This window comes from Anopheles bellator, chromosome 2 (assembly GCF_943735745.2).
Source record: "Anopheles bellator chromosome 2, idAnoBellAS_SP24_06.2, whole genome shotgun sequence".
NCBI lineage: Eukaryota > Metazoa > Arthropoda > Insecta > Diptera > Culicidae > Anopheles > Anopheles bellator.
Window position 1 is genome coordinate 20860275 of NC_071286.1, and position 15784 is coordinate 20876058.

General features: G+C 48.0%; 1 protein-coding gene across 1 annotated transcript; it reads right to left on the minus strand.

The window, feature by feature from the left end:
* Window positions 1-14005: 14005 nt before the first annotated feature.
* Window positions 14006-15440, minus strand: LOC131210123 (SPRY domain-containing protein 7). Its single transcript, XM_058203324.1, has 2 exons — window positions 15216-15440; window positions 14006-15138 (listed from the first exon to the last, which is right to left on the minus strand). The coding sequence occupies exons 1-2, from the start codon at window positions 15316-15318 to the stop codon at window positions 14519-14521; spliced, it is 723 nt and encodes a 240-aa protein (XP_058059307.1). The 5' UTR covers window positions 15319-15440; the 3' UTR covers window positions 14006-14518.
* Window positions 15441-15784: the final 344 nt, after the last annotated feature.

Here is a 15784-nt window from a genome sequence, read left to right on the forward strand (position 1 = left end):
CAGCGTGTGTGTTTGCGTTGGATTGCAGCATATTCGACGAGCCCCGGAACCGGAAGCGCGCAAACTCACTGCCCTGTCCGAATCGGAAATGTTGCTGGAATTTGATGTATTCGCGCGTGTATGTGTGTATGGAGCATCCTTTATTTGTCTGATTTTAATTGCCATTCCTCGGTTGCCCCGTTTCCGGCACCGGCCGTCGGGCGTTGATGGGAAAACTGTGCGGGAAAATGCACCGTCCGATCCTCGGCCGACTCGAAGGAATTGCGAACTTTAGATTGATTAAATAAAATGGGTTGGTTATGTGGAGAGCGGATGTTCGGGACGAGAATGCTCATGAGCGTGAGGCTAAATTATCTTCCATGGTCATCGCGGTGCAGAGACACAGAGAGGGAAAGAGGGAGCGATAGAGGGTGGGTTGGAAATAAATTAATTTGAAACATTTCATTCTCGGAGCATCACCACGCGTCAGCGTCGGTGATGGCCACTGGTACCACCGAGTTATGGAGCACCACCGGATCATAATCATCATCGTTCAAACAATCTGGAACATCTCCGCCAAGTCCGCTGTGCATGCTTTCAAAAAGGGATCGATTGAGGCCCTATTTTTGCTTTACTGATGCGAAATCAATATGTAAATTGCCACTTTCCGGTGCCCGCTGAACTTTCCGGTCCGTTCCATCGCTCCGGATAATGATGTGTCAATAATTTCGCATTATGCATGTTGTGTTGATCAGCGCCCGTCCGGCCCATTTTGAAAAATTCCAATCAAACATACGGCCACTGGCATCTCGGGTTTCGCTTTCGTTCCCCGGGCACCCAAGGGAGAAAGCGAGTCGAAACGCGAGTGTTTGTTGGACGTTTGTCGCCCGTTTAAATCCGCCAGTCAACGTGGCACGCCGCCTAGTAATCTCCGGGAAGTTCGGGCAGCAGCCAAGCGAGGGGCGTCATAAAAATCGGTTTTACGACCACTCGCGACGGCGGACGGCACAACAAATAGTCCTGCGTGAAATAAATAATGATGCTAAATAAGAACGCCAATGGTTGCCAAAGTGAACTGGGAAGGACACCGAACGATCACACAAAGCCACACACACGAAACGATGATCCGTCGTGCTTGTGTTGGCCCCACAATTTATGTGAATGCGTAAACAGATCGTAAAAAGTGGTGCAAATGGGTCTGGCTGGCGGCCCGAAAGGATTGGATTTCTCGGCAAAAAACAATGGATTTCTCGGGCTTGGCCTCGGGGCTGCTTCGAACACACTTAATGACACACAGCAATGCGCAGACCTTAGGGCTGGCTGGGTGGTGACCCGAAGACTCCGGCGGTATGCAAATCCATGTCCTCTCGCTGCGCTCCATCCGTTCCATCTTGGGACCGGCACCTTCCTGCGGGAAGGGTTACGGGCCACACACAGATGAGCAGGATGTTAGCACGGACGTATTTCCGTTGCTGGGGTCGAGGTGCTTGTTGATGACCTGGAACAGCGACTGTTACGTCCCCCGGGAGAACAGCTGACTCGCCGTAGGCTAACAGATTCCAATGTTCTTGCTGTGCCTGCTGCTACCCACCAATTACAGTAATATGGGACAATTTGCAGGTACTGGAAGGTGATCATAAATACGCCATTCTTTATCTGACGACGTAAGGATTTGAGCTAAAAGAAGATTTATATCAATATTAGAGCTATTGAGAACAGTTTAAGAACCTATTAAGAAGCTATTGTGCCATCCGTTATGGTGTTGGATTTGGTCAGTGCCAAATGAGCAATCTTCGTTCGATGTCCGTAACTTCCATTCGATTGGCGATCGTCACCATCTTTTGCTGTGGTACGCTGTAAAACTGTTAAACGGTAAAGTTACTAACTTCGGATGCTCATCTGACGTGATTTTATCAATGTTGAAATTAGCATTCGTTTTGCCATTCTCTCAGTTGACTCAAACATTTATCGAACGTTTAAAATGTTATGAACAACTTCCTCAAACTTGTGCTCTGGGTGTTATGGTCAGCGTGTTAGTTAACATCGTTCAATTTGCCCAAAGTCTTTTTATTGGTAACCTTTTCCGTGATAAATCTCCCCATTTCGTCTTTGAGGCCTTTCACAGCTCTATTTGCAAATTGCAATAATGAATCCCATTACGCGAAGGAGTTGAACCACAACACCTAGACTTGATGGCATCAGTGACATTTGCAAATTAGTCCTTGGAATCGTCAAAGGTCACAGGCCACACGATTTTTGAAACAATAGATTTAGCTCTGCCTGAGCGAATCTTTCACATACTTTGTGAAAGGGTCTAAAATCTCTCGAAATGCCCACAGACTGCTCCAATTTACTTGGCCCAGATGGCAGATAAGTTGTGGGCAGTTGCGTAAAACCTTGAGAGATCCTTGGCGTATCTCACTAATTGTGCCTCAAGGTGCGATACTTCCAATTAGCCCCACCACAACACAGCACTCCCTATAATTCCCATTTCTGTTATGTATGACACTCCTAATCCCCGCTCCGTCCGAAGATGTTCCCTGAAAACGGTCCTCGCCGCAAAAAAAAAAACACTATCGATGGCCGGGGGTGGTAGAGTATGCTCTCGGGCTAGGGGCAAATACTGTGTCTCGTTGTGCGTGTGGTTTCCAAAACCTGACCTGCCCCTGCCCCTTTGCTGTGTACCATTTGCGGGCCATTTCTGTCGCCCCAAACAGAGGACGCTTCAGAGAAACTCGACCGACTCGGTAAAGGTTCGTTTTCACCTGCCTACAAGGCCGAGTCCTGTATGGATGCTACCTATCGCCTCCCTTCTGGTACAATTGAATCAATTTCTGGGGAGACGTTTTAATCGGAGAGCCACCGCCCCCAAAAGGGTACGTTAGTGTGGTGCTCCTGCTCCTGTGGCAGTTTTGAGCGGCGTTCAGCAAGCGGATAAAAATGGATTACGGGTGTGGAGATTTCGTAAACACAATCAAGCATTGTGAAAACCCTCCGGAGTCTCCCGAGCCCCAGGCCGACGCCGAGCCGGACGTCGTTATTGAGCTGTAAATCTTTGGTCTGCCATGTCTGTCGTGCGCTGCCTGCAAACATGGGCCCATGGGTCTTTTATCGATTGCTTGTCTTGCCATTGTACTGGCCGTTGCTGGCTGCCGAAGCCGGCCGAGAAGATGGCAGACGATACACCCTTGACCTCTACACTGCACCCGAATTCTCTCTCTCTCTTCCCGGAAAACACTGGAAATCCTGGTCGCGGTGATAGTTTCACCAGTTGACTGTCGTCTCCGTCGTCCGTCGTCAGGGTGTGCCGTCACTGACACGAAACCATTCCAGAGCGGCAACGGATGGCAGGATCGGATTCACCTGGCTGGCAGACCCCGAGTCCCGGTTTCGAGATGCAATTCAACCAACCGAGCTCTCCGCTTTAATCGCTACTACGAAACCCCCCGAGCGGTCATTGTTTTTAACCCGACCCGACGACATCAGTTGGAGTTCCCTTGCCCATTGTAGCGCCACATCCTGGTAGCGCATGTTTTACGACTGTTAATGCAATCCAGCTCAGAATTGTGCTGGAGTTGAGAAACGAGTCTCCATTGTTCGCGATTGTGGCCCCACCAGTGCTTGGCTGCGAACTGCCTTCCCCAACTCCGAACGGGATGGAAGTCCCGCGAAAGCTGGAATCCCGGCCCCGGCTCTTACTGTGGATGGATATGGATTGTGGTTCGGCGGTTCATCATTCAGCAATGCTTCGGCCTAATCGACCGTCAACAACGCTTCCGTAGACGGAAGTAGACACCCGCCCCAATCGACCTGTGAAGTCAGGCGGCGTAGAACCTGCATACACAGCATATTGTTGCCCGCGGGGCCAAACGAGAATCGGTGTCGGAGGCAGAATGCGCTCCACCGAGCGTGTAAAAAGGACTCGCGTATGTTGCCTCTCGCGAACCCCCCGCGAATATCTCCCCACGAACCCACCGTATGTGCGCCATTCAAACGAGGCTGCTCGCTAAAGGGGATGGTTCTCAGGTTCGGAATAGTTTTACTGTGTTTTGTTTGACTTGGTGGCAGCAGCACCGAGCCAGGCGACGACGACGAGACTCGACTGTTGTCGGAACCGCTGACAACCCCTGGGTATGAGGTCCTTCTGCGATGAAGCCGTGGAAGTCAAATGTCAACGGTCGCGCCGGCATTCTCCTGGGGGCATGCATTCATGGACCGGGGACGCCGCCCCGTATTTACATTTCCCGCTGCCTCAGTCTCAGTGCCGGTGTCGATCGACGCCATCCGACGCCTGTGGTTGGTTGCAAATCTTGACGTCGTCGTCATCGAGCTCTCGCCGGTGACCTCATTCGGCAGCTCTTTCCGCGTTGCAGTATGTGACGGGAGGGTTTCTTCTGGAATTCGAAATTTGTCCCCGTCACCAGCCACCCAGCCATCCAGCCAACCCAAGTTCTCCTGTGATGCGAAAGTCATTATGCGAAATGTGTGTCTCGCCGCCAAACTGTCGCACGAGAAGAAGGTGGGGAAGTTGGCCGCTCTTCCGTCGACAGCCGACAGCACCATTCGGGGCACTGCTTCTAATCGCACCGAGAATGGACCAATTCATTCGGACGCCGCCCGGACGAGTGTAGAGCCGGCTAAGTAGCTGGCATCAGCATTCCGATGGTTCTCGTGTGCCCAGGCATTCCGGAGTCCTTTCCTCCTCCTCTCACATGCCGGTCCTGTGGTGAACGTAGAGAATCGTCGAATCCGTATTTGCGCTGATACTTCGCAGATTAATTTCCATTCACCGGTGCGCCGTGCGGCGAAGAGGCAACGGATGGACTGGTCTGGTGTGCGAAAAAGTGTGTTGACGCTTCGTTAAATCCGGTCCGGAGTAGGGAGGGACACGCGGAACGTGTCCTGGGACGGACGTTGTCCGGATGTCGGAGCGAAGGTAACGACGGGTCCCCTGAATGAGTTTTCATATTTTGTGTGTAATAATCCTCGAGACCCGCACCGTCGTCGTCGTCGTGGGCTGGGTGCTAGCTCGGCTCCTGGTGCTCCTTCTGCGCCAGGCAAACAGCAGCAGTTGGCCTAATTGCGCGTCCGCTCGCGCCGAGTTAATGGGAGGGATTTTCATTTCAATTTCCGTTTCGGGAATACCTTTTTTTTTTTGTTGGTCCTCGTCTCCGGCAGCTCGGCGGCAACTCGTATGAATGTTACACGCTAATTTATGGACATCAATTCAATTTGCCGGCCCACTGTGTCCTCCTACTGAGTCCCGGCAGCGCTCACCGAGAGCTTTCCGCCAACGCCTGACGATGGGTTCCGTCGTGGGCTTTTGAGGGTACGATTAATTTCGAACGGAAAAACGTTAATGGCGGAAGGCCAGACGCGGAATCCGGGCTGACGCTTGATGGGCGATTAGCATTATTATCTATTTTTAATGTTTATGGTTGAAAGTTTTTTTGCAAAGACGAAAAATAGGCCTTAGCCGTTAGTCCCGATTTCAAGACCCGTATTAGGCGGAACGCAGCAATGGACTGAAAAACTGCAAAACTGACTCGTAGCTTTCTTATAATTTTTGTTCTAATCAACAAGGAAAATGGCTGCAGAGATTCGTTCGAACGTAAGAGTGGATGAAGCTGTTTTTTATATGTCCACTATAGCTACTGGTCGGCCACTCCGCACCGCTTAAGGACCTGTTTCCTGACGGTAGCTCAGCTCAAAGGATCATGCTGTTACGGTGTAGATCCGTCAAACACGATAGTTCGCCGAGCACCAAAGCTGTGCGGGAGCTCGAGTTATGGATTCGGGTATGGCCCGGATGCCCCGAGTGGGTTGGCCGGTGTGTTTGCGAAATGCGTTTTTGTCTGTGAATACCACATATCCGACGGATCGGTACGGAAACCGTACACCGGCTCAAGGGTTAGCCCCAGCATCGCCCGGTGATGATAGTGTGCTTATCGCTCGCCGAGCTTCCAAATCCTCTGTGACGGACAGTTAATTAACCGGCAACTGGCAACCAGACCGGACACCGGTGTGGAGGAGATCCGATTTCGCAGCAACCCTTGAGGGTGTTTATGGTTTCAAGTTGAAACGATTTGTTAAGCACTACATTTTCATTCGCTCGGCAGTTAATTAAATATCGGCACCTTGTTTCGGCCAATAAAAATGTGCACCTCAAGTGAGTTGTTAGTAGGATTTTTGAAATACGTTTGCGCCACCGCGTTTCGTTGATATTTAGTCCGGCTGCATTTCTGGAACTCTGCGGCGGCTATTATGTATTAGGCTATTATGTCCAGATGGTGGCCGTAATCGAGGGAACTGAGCCAGGGGCCTATGTCAAGTACCAGCAGAGCGTGTGTCAGCTGGACCATGATGAACCCCGCCTGAGCCCAGGACCGCTAACAGCCGCTGCAGGGCGCATCGAATTGAAGTTAACGTTATTACCGTGAATCCGGATCGATTGCTTTCCGCGTACTTCCCATTGCGTGCGTCATTATTTTTTCAGCCCATCGGGAAAGCGACCCGAGGAGGCCATTCATTCATTCCACTTATCCAATAAGTTGCGATTGACCGTTTCGAATCATCGCTCCGACGGTGCGTGGGGGTTGATTAACTTTGCGGTGTTCCTTTTTTGTTCTGGTTCCACATGCGACGCTTGATTGATGATGGTTACCCTGGATTTTTCACTTTTGGTTTACTTCAGGCCAGTGTTCGAATGGTTATCAACTGGGTTTCCTTTTTTCCGTTACAACTTTTCACATGTTTTATTAAGTTTCACTAAGATCCCTTGCAGAATAAGTTAATGTTTAATATTTCATCAACGGACGTCATCGTCCAGAATGTACTGTTCAATTCGGCTGCCACTTCTTCGTAAACTTCAAAAATATTCAAAATTTAACTCTGAAACTATAGTCAAAATTGCAACTGATTTCTTCGTAGAACAAACGTTCAAGCTGATTATGAAATATTTCACGATCGTGATATTCATGAAATATTGCTTCGGCGAAATATTTCAAAATATTTTCATGTAATATTTCGTGTTATGTTCACTTCGATGATACTAATGAAATATTTCATTTGCTTTTGTAAAAAAAATTACTATTTTTTTGCAGAACAAATGTTTAAACGTTGGCTCATCTATCAGCAAAACGAATCGAGTTCGTTTTCTGGTTCCATCAACGTCAATACACCGCTGTATAATGCAATTTGTGTTGCTATCATGTTTGCTGTGTTTCCATAAATTTACCATTATCGAACCACTGGGGAGGGCTTCCCTTATCAATCATTTCCGCTGAATTTATTGTAATTTATTCATGGGCAACATCCTCTCGTGGTGGGTTCGGGTGTAACGGGCCAGTTGTTGCTCGATCGACAATTGGCATCACCACCAACCGCCCGGCTCCTAACCGAATAGGCGAACGAATAGTAAATAGATTTGGGCAAATAGTTTGCCAACGCGAAGCGAACTGGTGATGCTGGATAATTTTCGGTGGACCGAAACCTGTCCGTGTGTTTCGGTTGGACGCACCCCCACCACGGACGTGTGCACTCCGGTTGTTGATGATCTGTGAAAGTTGATTCTGGTCACGTTCCCGTGGAAAGGCGGTCCCATCCTGGCACCGCCGCGCGTACACGACAAATCGCGTCCGTCAAACCGAACTCCGAGTCAAAACCAGGAGCATAGTTTTCGTGTTTCGATGTCGTTTTATAAATGATGCTACTCTGGATGGATGGAGTTCAGTCGATAGTCTATTACTGTCATTCGATGGCTCGGCTATGTACACCACTTCGCTAGAGGTTAAAAAAAATAATTTCTTCTCATGTTTCTTACTTGATGTCTGCTGAAGGACTTTACTGTCAAACTTGGTGTTTCGTTGCGTTCTGTGTGGAAGCTTCCTAACTTTGAACGCCTTTTTGCATTACTTTCCAACGAAACTCATATGTTTCACTTGTTTCACTCAACTTTGTTTCACTTGTTATTTCATTTCCTGGTTGTTATTTTAGTACCGTGTCAATACAGAGCCAACTCCATTTTATCTGGCATTCGTCATCAGCAGGACCTTTGCACCGTTACTGTATTCCCGGTTCTGCGACACAATGTAGCCACACTATCAACAGACAAATCAGCAAACTGCGGGCCCATAAAAAAGAATACACCAATTCCTGGGGTTCTTTTTATACGTATTATCCGTGTTTTGTTTTCTGCCAGCGAAAACGGGATCTGACCCCTCGCGTAGTTGCCTGGCCTGGCCTTTGGTGGGTTTTTCCCTATCATCTGTTTTGTGGTCGTGACGAGAATTGGCGCGTGTCCGTTGTCGCCTTTAGCAAATTCATTTTCGCTCCCTCGCTAGAGAGAGAGGATATTGTAGGTGTTTTTTCCCCGTTCCGGAGGCGTAGCCTTACCGGTGGCGGAGTCCTCGAAGGCATGTGTAGTTTGATGGAGACAGATATGACGTGTTGCAAACATTAGGTAATTGATGTCCCTCTGTGTCGCTGTGCTTGCTTTGTGGCTGCTGTATCGATCGGATGAACGTTCTGTTTTTCTTGCTGGTCACCGAATGTTGTTGACTTCCGTGGTGCGGATAAGGTCCCTCAATCAGCGGATCATGCACAAGGCCGCGCATCTGAAACGGTGTTTCTTGTATGGATGCTTGTCTTCCATGTACTTTGCCAACACACTTAGGTGATTACTAGCATCAAACTTTGTCAGAAAACATTGGCACCACAATTAGGTGGAGCACAAGAAATACTTTCATCGAAATGAGCTTCCGGCATGAACCAACATAATGTAAATTAGTGGTCCACATGTTTCCCTGGTTTAGCAGCTGATTCCCTCTCAAAGTTGATTCTTTTTGCCTGAAACATTCCGCCATCATCAAATAGTGAAACTAGGGCAGCACAATCGTTGCATACTTTCAGGCGAACATGATTGAAGTTTTCTGCCGATTGCCTGCATTTAGGCGCACTGTGTGAAATTTATGTTAGAGTTGGATTGCTTAAATTATCAATTTATTTATCAAATAAGGTAAAGCCTAAAATCTAAAGTGTGTTTTCTTTGGTATTCTTTTTTCAGGGACTCACAAGCGGCTATTGGGGGCTCTTGATTGGCACACTCGTTCCTGGCATCCACCGGCGCCACATCCGATCTGCAGTGTTCCGGCTTCGCAGCGCCACAATCATTCTGTACATAGTTAGTTGTAAGCGTTCTAGTTTTATACCGCAACCACTAGGCGGTACACCCAACGCACACACACCAACTAACCAGGGGGTTCGCGTGAAACCCCCAAACACCGATGAATCGAGCTAAGCGACGAGCCATCAAAAGCAAGCGAAAAGTACCAAAGAATTTAACGTGCTGCAGCAGACGAGCAGGATTATATGCTCTTTTATTACTCTCCTACTCGCGCTGAGTAGAGTGAAAATTACGTGTCCGTTGATGCGGACGATGCGGCGCAGAGGTCAGAGACGAAACCTTTAATGAGTTGATCTCCCCAACGAGCGCTTAATCAAGTAAATTGATTAAAATGATGACGATTGAATATTATTCCTGAATTGGAGCTTAATTCCAGCGTTAATTGAACTTTGTTTTACGGCACCACCATGAGTAGCGGGTTGTAGTAGTAGTAGTAGTAGTAGTAGTAACGGCAGAAGAAAATGCAATAGAATCACACCACACTTAATTTGCAATAGCGACGCTACATCATCATCAAAAACATAGAAAATCAGGTGCAATAGAGAAGGCAAGACAATGCAAACACACCTCATAGCGAACTAGAGTAAACGTAAATATGCAAACAAATGGATCAAGTACAGGATAACATAACGAACCATGAATCATATCAAAGCCAGTGTAGAGCGAGAAGCCCTAGAGACACGACAGCAGATGAAAGCAACATTTGATAATAGAAAAAAAAACAACAAGTAAATGGGTTAGCGAATAAAAATAAACAATAGAAACGAGAACTAATCAGCAGAGAGAGAACGCGAAACTCACAATACCAAAAGATGGCACAACAAAACGAAACTTTTGACGGCTAATTATTGGCTTTTTTATTCCAAGTTGAACTTGTGCTCGCATAACTTGCCAATTTTTTACGGTCGACGGACGCCAAAGTGGCAAATCAACTTCATTATTGAGCCGAGCTTGAAGCGTTGTGATGAGCGATGTCCGAATAATTAATATCCGGCGACGTAGGTTCGACAGTCCACTCAGTACCACCGACCTATATATTGGTTCAGGATGTTCCCGTTTGGACCGACCGAACTGAGATACATTCGTTTTGCGCTCGCTTCCTTCTTCCCGGAGGCCCCGGATGTGCGCTGATTTGGGGGAAGGATTCGTTTAATTTTTTCCGTTTCTTCTTCCCGAAGAAGGACGTCAGCCCGGAAGCAGCACACGCATCGCGTCGGTCGGCGGCGTCATACTGGAGATCGATAGCGCGTGCTAGGAATAAGGTTAATTTAATGTTATAATTCTTGGCTCTTTTCTGTTTTATTTGCTTTACCCACCCTTTTTAAGGGTGGCCTGGGGGTTGTGTTTTTTTGGATGCTGCCCGGGTCCATGATTCTCCTCGCTATCGATGGGTCCGACTTTTCCTCTCAATTCCTTCGACCTTTATCTCGTCCTCCCCTTTTTGGGTTGAGTTTAACGATGCTTAAAGGGGCAGCCCTTTGCCGGATGAGGGAGTTTTTCTTTTCGGTTCCCGCGCCAGGGACTGTTTGGCGCGCGGGGAACATTTGCCACGATTTATTGCGGTTAACGCTGTCGTCCATCGTGGTCGTCCATCGTCGTCGTCCATGGTCCGGCAAAAACCGGATCCCCGAATGACGGGAGGCGAGGGAACGAGAATGACTCAATCATTCGCCGCCCCACCGCCGTCTTCAGGGGTTTTCTCTTCGCACACAGGAGGACTAATTTTGCGCATTTCCTAGCGGGAAGATAAATTAGAAGTGGCGAGACCACCCACAGGGGACTGGAGATCGTTTGTGGGGTTGTGGAGGGCTTGAAGCTACTACCGAAGATGATGTGCTTGGCGTCGGCGGCGCCGCGCCCTTCACACAGCATGAAGCAGATAAGCAGATTTTAAGCTCGAGAAGAATTTACCCGTCGGGTGTTGTTAGGAGCAGGGTCCCAAAGTGTAATTTTAATCTTAAAAACTGACAAAAAAGAACTGGTGCGCCCACGGAAAGATGGTACGCTCGCGAGATGCTTCAGAGAAGCACGTGCAGCAGCGAGTTTATATTTTTCTCCATAGGGAAACACGACAAGACAACAAGGAAAAATCTTTAAAAACACGATAGGCGCGTCTGTTTGTGGTGGGTGAGCCGTTAAGAAAACATTAATTAAAAACATTCATCGTTCGAACGAACTTAGCCCAAGCGCAAGGTTTGTGCTGCACCCGTTTGGAAGGATAAGGAAAATCAAGGATAGACATCTAAGTGGAAACCAAATCAACACACACGATTTTCACGCCGCGAGCGAGCGAGAGGGCGCGAAGAGTGATGAAACACAGCAACTAGAGAGTAAATATATATATTTCAGGTAAACAGGCCATTTGTACAGAGCATTTTGTTAGAACGATAGGCTTTTAAGGTAACCCCAACACTGGCGCGTGAGTTGTGAGATGAAAATTGCAATGAATGAGTGAAAGGCGCTGCGCAAAACTCAGTAAGCTAAGGTATGAACCTGATACACAACAAAGATACACATAATAAATCGTACGAGACAGAGAATGAACATGAAGTGGTTGGTCAAGTTTATTTATTTTACTACACAAAAACGAAAACTTTAAAAAATTTAAGGTAAATGCAAAAGATTATGACCGCACACAAAGCAACTACAGCCCAAAGTGTGGCGTGCTCCGTGAATGCGCGCCACGAGTGCGAAAGAGACCGCGCGGTGTCCCGACGCTACCTACGAAACGCTCATGATGCCCTGGTACTTTGGTTCGATTTCAGAGAACGAGAACGCACGAATTATTTCGACACCGAAGTTTGGCACAGAGAGCTACTTTTAGCACCGGCAGAACCGGAATTAACCCAACGACACTGCTGCAACTAACTGATTTCAAAACGTCCGTTGCTACGTCGCAGTCTACTCACCATGGACGCAGGATAGTGGAGATCACCGTCTCGAAGACCTTCACTGATCGCGTCTATTGCTTTGCCTATCAGCCCGGCCGCCATGTGATTCGTTGTAGGTGAAGCCGTTTTGATCGTCGGTAAAATGTCCCCTCGAGGATCCTGGTGAAGGTTCTGCGAACGAACAGGACGGTCCCCCAGGTGGTGGGTTTGCTCGCCGCTCGTCGTCACTCTGTGTTGCGAATGCCCGGGACACCATTTTGAAAGCTTCAGCCGCCCTTATTTTTATCCGGGTGTAACCGACCAGTGCACAATGGGAAAAGGCGGTCATAAATCAACTTCAGTCAACAAAAAAACTGACGTTTTTAGTTATATTAGACCGGGAACAAGCGAAGCGCAGCGAACAAGCCATCGGAACCAACACTGAACGTTGACTACACCCAGGAACAGCTGGACGTCGTGAAGCGAGTCCGAAACTGCAAAAACTTTTATGAGGTGCTGGGCATTTCACATAAAGCACCTGACTCGGAAGTTAAGAAATGCTACAAGAAGCTAGCTCTACAGCTTCATCCGGATAAAAACAAGGCTCCCGGTGCAATCTGGCAAAGGCGGAAAGGCTGCTCGAAATGTCACAAACAATGTATCCGCTGCCAGAGGTGGAACTAGACGTCGTGAAGCTTCCATTACATCCACTATTGTTGAGACGATTTCCAACCTAGAGTCACAAGCAATAAACATAAGCCAGTTCTATTATAAGAATTTTAAAACGATCGGTCCGCGCCATAGAACAAGATCTACCGAGGGGTCCTAAGAATCCTAAACCAACGAACCACAGTGTGGGTCCAGCATGCATCTTAAAAATATCCTGGAACCGCTTGAGTCCAGCTTGCTTCTCAAAATACATGAAGACCAGTTTACATGAATGTAAACGATACGACAGATAAGCGTAGGAACTACATGGTCACCGCCTAGGACCTAGATCAATAGAACGAAAATAGACCCAAAAAGGTAGACAACCACCGAGAATCAATACATGCATTGAAAAAGAGATAAAAATATTAGGTTGGCTAAATCGAAAATTGGAAAATTTGTTGTCTTCCCATGGTGACAACGGCATCAACCCATGGTGTTTGGGTTCAGAATTCGGCTCCATTCCGATCCAACGAGTTCTTCACGAAGAGATTCTGCCAGCGCTAAAAGTAGCTCTCCGCACAACCTGGCTTCGATTGCAACAACGCAAATAAGGCAATAAGGGGTGTATAACATTTTGTCGGACAACATGTTCTCAGTGAGAGACAGTGAATTCTAAAACGATTGGTCTGCGCCATCTTACAAGAAAGACCGAGGGGTCTTAAGCATCCCAATCCACCAAACCCACCTGTTCGGTAAATGTTGTATTTCTCGTCGCCAGATGTTATATCTTTATCTTTTTTACTAAGTAATTACGGCCTGGTATTTTAGGATACAACACACAGCACTTAAAGCAAGTGCGCACAATTGCCACGAAACAATTGAAAAGTGCTTTGCATATTTTAGAGTAATTTGACGTCTGATAGCGTTAGCGTTCCACCAGTGGGCGCTGGTGTTGCAAGAAGGATCATTGGCTACTGTCACGCTCAGGAGCGAGCAACCCTTGATTGCTAATAACACCATCTTGAAAATATCTTCGGACTCGGGTTTAAAATAACATGCTTAAAAAACTTCAACCGTAGTAACGTCCTTCAGTATGTTGCAATACAATGCAATGCCCCGAAGTTTGGACGGCATCATACCATGCGCCCGAGCAAGGTATGATGAAGCCGACCCGTGGGAACGACGATGCTGCAGGAGACTTCATCGACCGTAGCAGGCGAGCTTTTTCGGCAATAAAAAGAGAAACCCAGGTCTCGCGTTGATTCAATAATAAATATATATTTATATAGACATTGTTTCGTAATTTGTTCTCTTTCTCGGATTAGACCATCGTTTTTTGTTAATAATAATACCTACACGGTCAGTACAAAGCCTTTGGGTTTCGGGGTAGATGAGGATGAGAGGTTCTTCTCGTGTTTTGGTACCACGTCGCGGCCAGGGGAATGTTAGAGATACCTATTTCTTCTGATTGCTGTCGTCCCATAACATTCACACGGGTTGGGCGTTCGTTGGAGGCTGGCGATTAAGGATACAGATAGGTAGCTGAGTAAGGCTAGAGCGTTTTTTTTTCGTTGTAGTAGGCTTCTTTCTGTGAAAGACATCCGGTTAGGAAGAAAGTTTCGCAGTGGTCCTTCGACTCGACTCGCGCAGACTATTTAACAATCATCATCATCCAATTGTGTACCCTAGCAACAACAAACCGCGAAAACGATTGTTAACAAGTGAAAATGGAATAAAACGGAACCTCACAGCAGAGAAAGAGAGAAGGGAAAGTTGGGCCAACTTCGGCGCACAAATGCGGCGTTACCGTGGCAACGACGGCCGGAGAGACAACTCAAAGCAACGACTGTTCGATCAAGATCCGCTCGAAACCGGCCGGTGGTCCGTAGGAAAAGTTTTCCAGTACGATATCGAGGATCGCACCGTCATCGACAAAGAGGCAGGGATGGACGGCACCTCGCACGTTTAGCACCGGTACGTTCAGATTGCGCCCGTTTAGGTAGAAATTGAGCTCCACGTGATCGTACGCCACACCTATCGTGTCCCCTTCCTGCGGCACACCGCTGCTATGGCCGGGCCCGGTGCCAAGTGATGAGGGTGCAGGAAAAACTGGGGCCGAAGCGGGTGTCATCAGTTCGATCGATCGATCACTCGACGATGGATCGACGACGTGCGTCGGATCGGTGGGCTCAGCGCTGCTGTCGACTAACCGGTGCATAATGTCACCACCGTGAAGCACCAGATGGTTGGAAGTTAGGCACCACGACTCCTTATCCTGCCCGCCAACATTCTGATTGAGGTCGGCATTTGGTGTCGCCAGGCCGACTGACCAGTGGCCAGACTGCTGGAGCTTGACCTCGAAGTACGATTTCGACTGTACGAGTGGCGCATTCGCCAAAACGCCACCTGTTCCGCACGCTCGCAAGCCGTTCTTTATTATCACCACTTCGTGGCCTGCAAAGTAGCAAACAGAGAAACGGACCGGTGAACACCAGAGTCACAAAGAGTGCCTCGGTTGGAGCCTCGCATACCCATGTGTGCTGTGTCGAGCTGGACCGGATTGGAAGATTTCTTGATGTGAACTGCTTGCGCTGGCAGCACTCCGTTGAGGCAGTTTTTGAGACAGCAAAACATTGCACCGTTTGCTAGATTCGTTAGTACGAAGCTAAAAGGAACCGAGAACTCGCCAGTTTATCCCAATCTTTCTCCTTAGAAAAACAGCTGCACCGACCAGACGGTGACGATGTTTTCATTCCGCTCGGTTTCTGTTTCGTTTTGCTGACAGCTGTTCGGCCTGTCGTTTGACAGCTCGCTCCTGCTGCCCTTCGGGAACGCAACGGCTAACTACGGGCAAAATGAGAAGCTAGGGCCAGACGAAGCGTAACGCAACGTTTTTGGCATTTCATATTAATGCCAAACTGCTGTTGCTGCGCTTCTATTAAAACGTTCATGTGTTGGGTGCCGCGGGTGCGGCATTTGGTTCAGCCGTTTCGTCGAAAACGGAACGGCGCAAACTCGAAAAACGAAGACAAGATCGTACAGCTGATGAAAAATTCCAATTTTATTCGTTAGCCTATCTAGTTTTAGTCGCTAGTTCGAT

Bases quoted from the DNA above. Each gene is read 5' to 3' on its own strand.
- LOC131210123 (XM_058203324.1), bottom strand. From the start codon at position 15,318: ATGTTTTGCTGTCTCAAAAACTGCCTCAACGGAGTGCTGCCAGCGCAA. The intron at 15,139-15,215 runs GTATGCGAGGCT...GCTACTTTGCAG, and splicing joins GCTCGACACAGCACACATGG to GCCACGAAGTGGTGATAATA.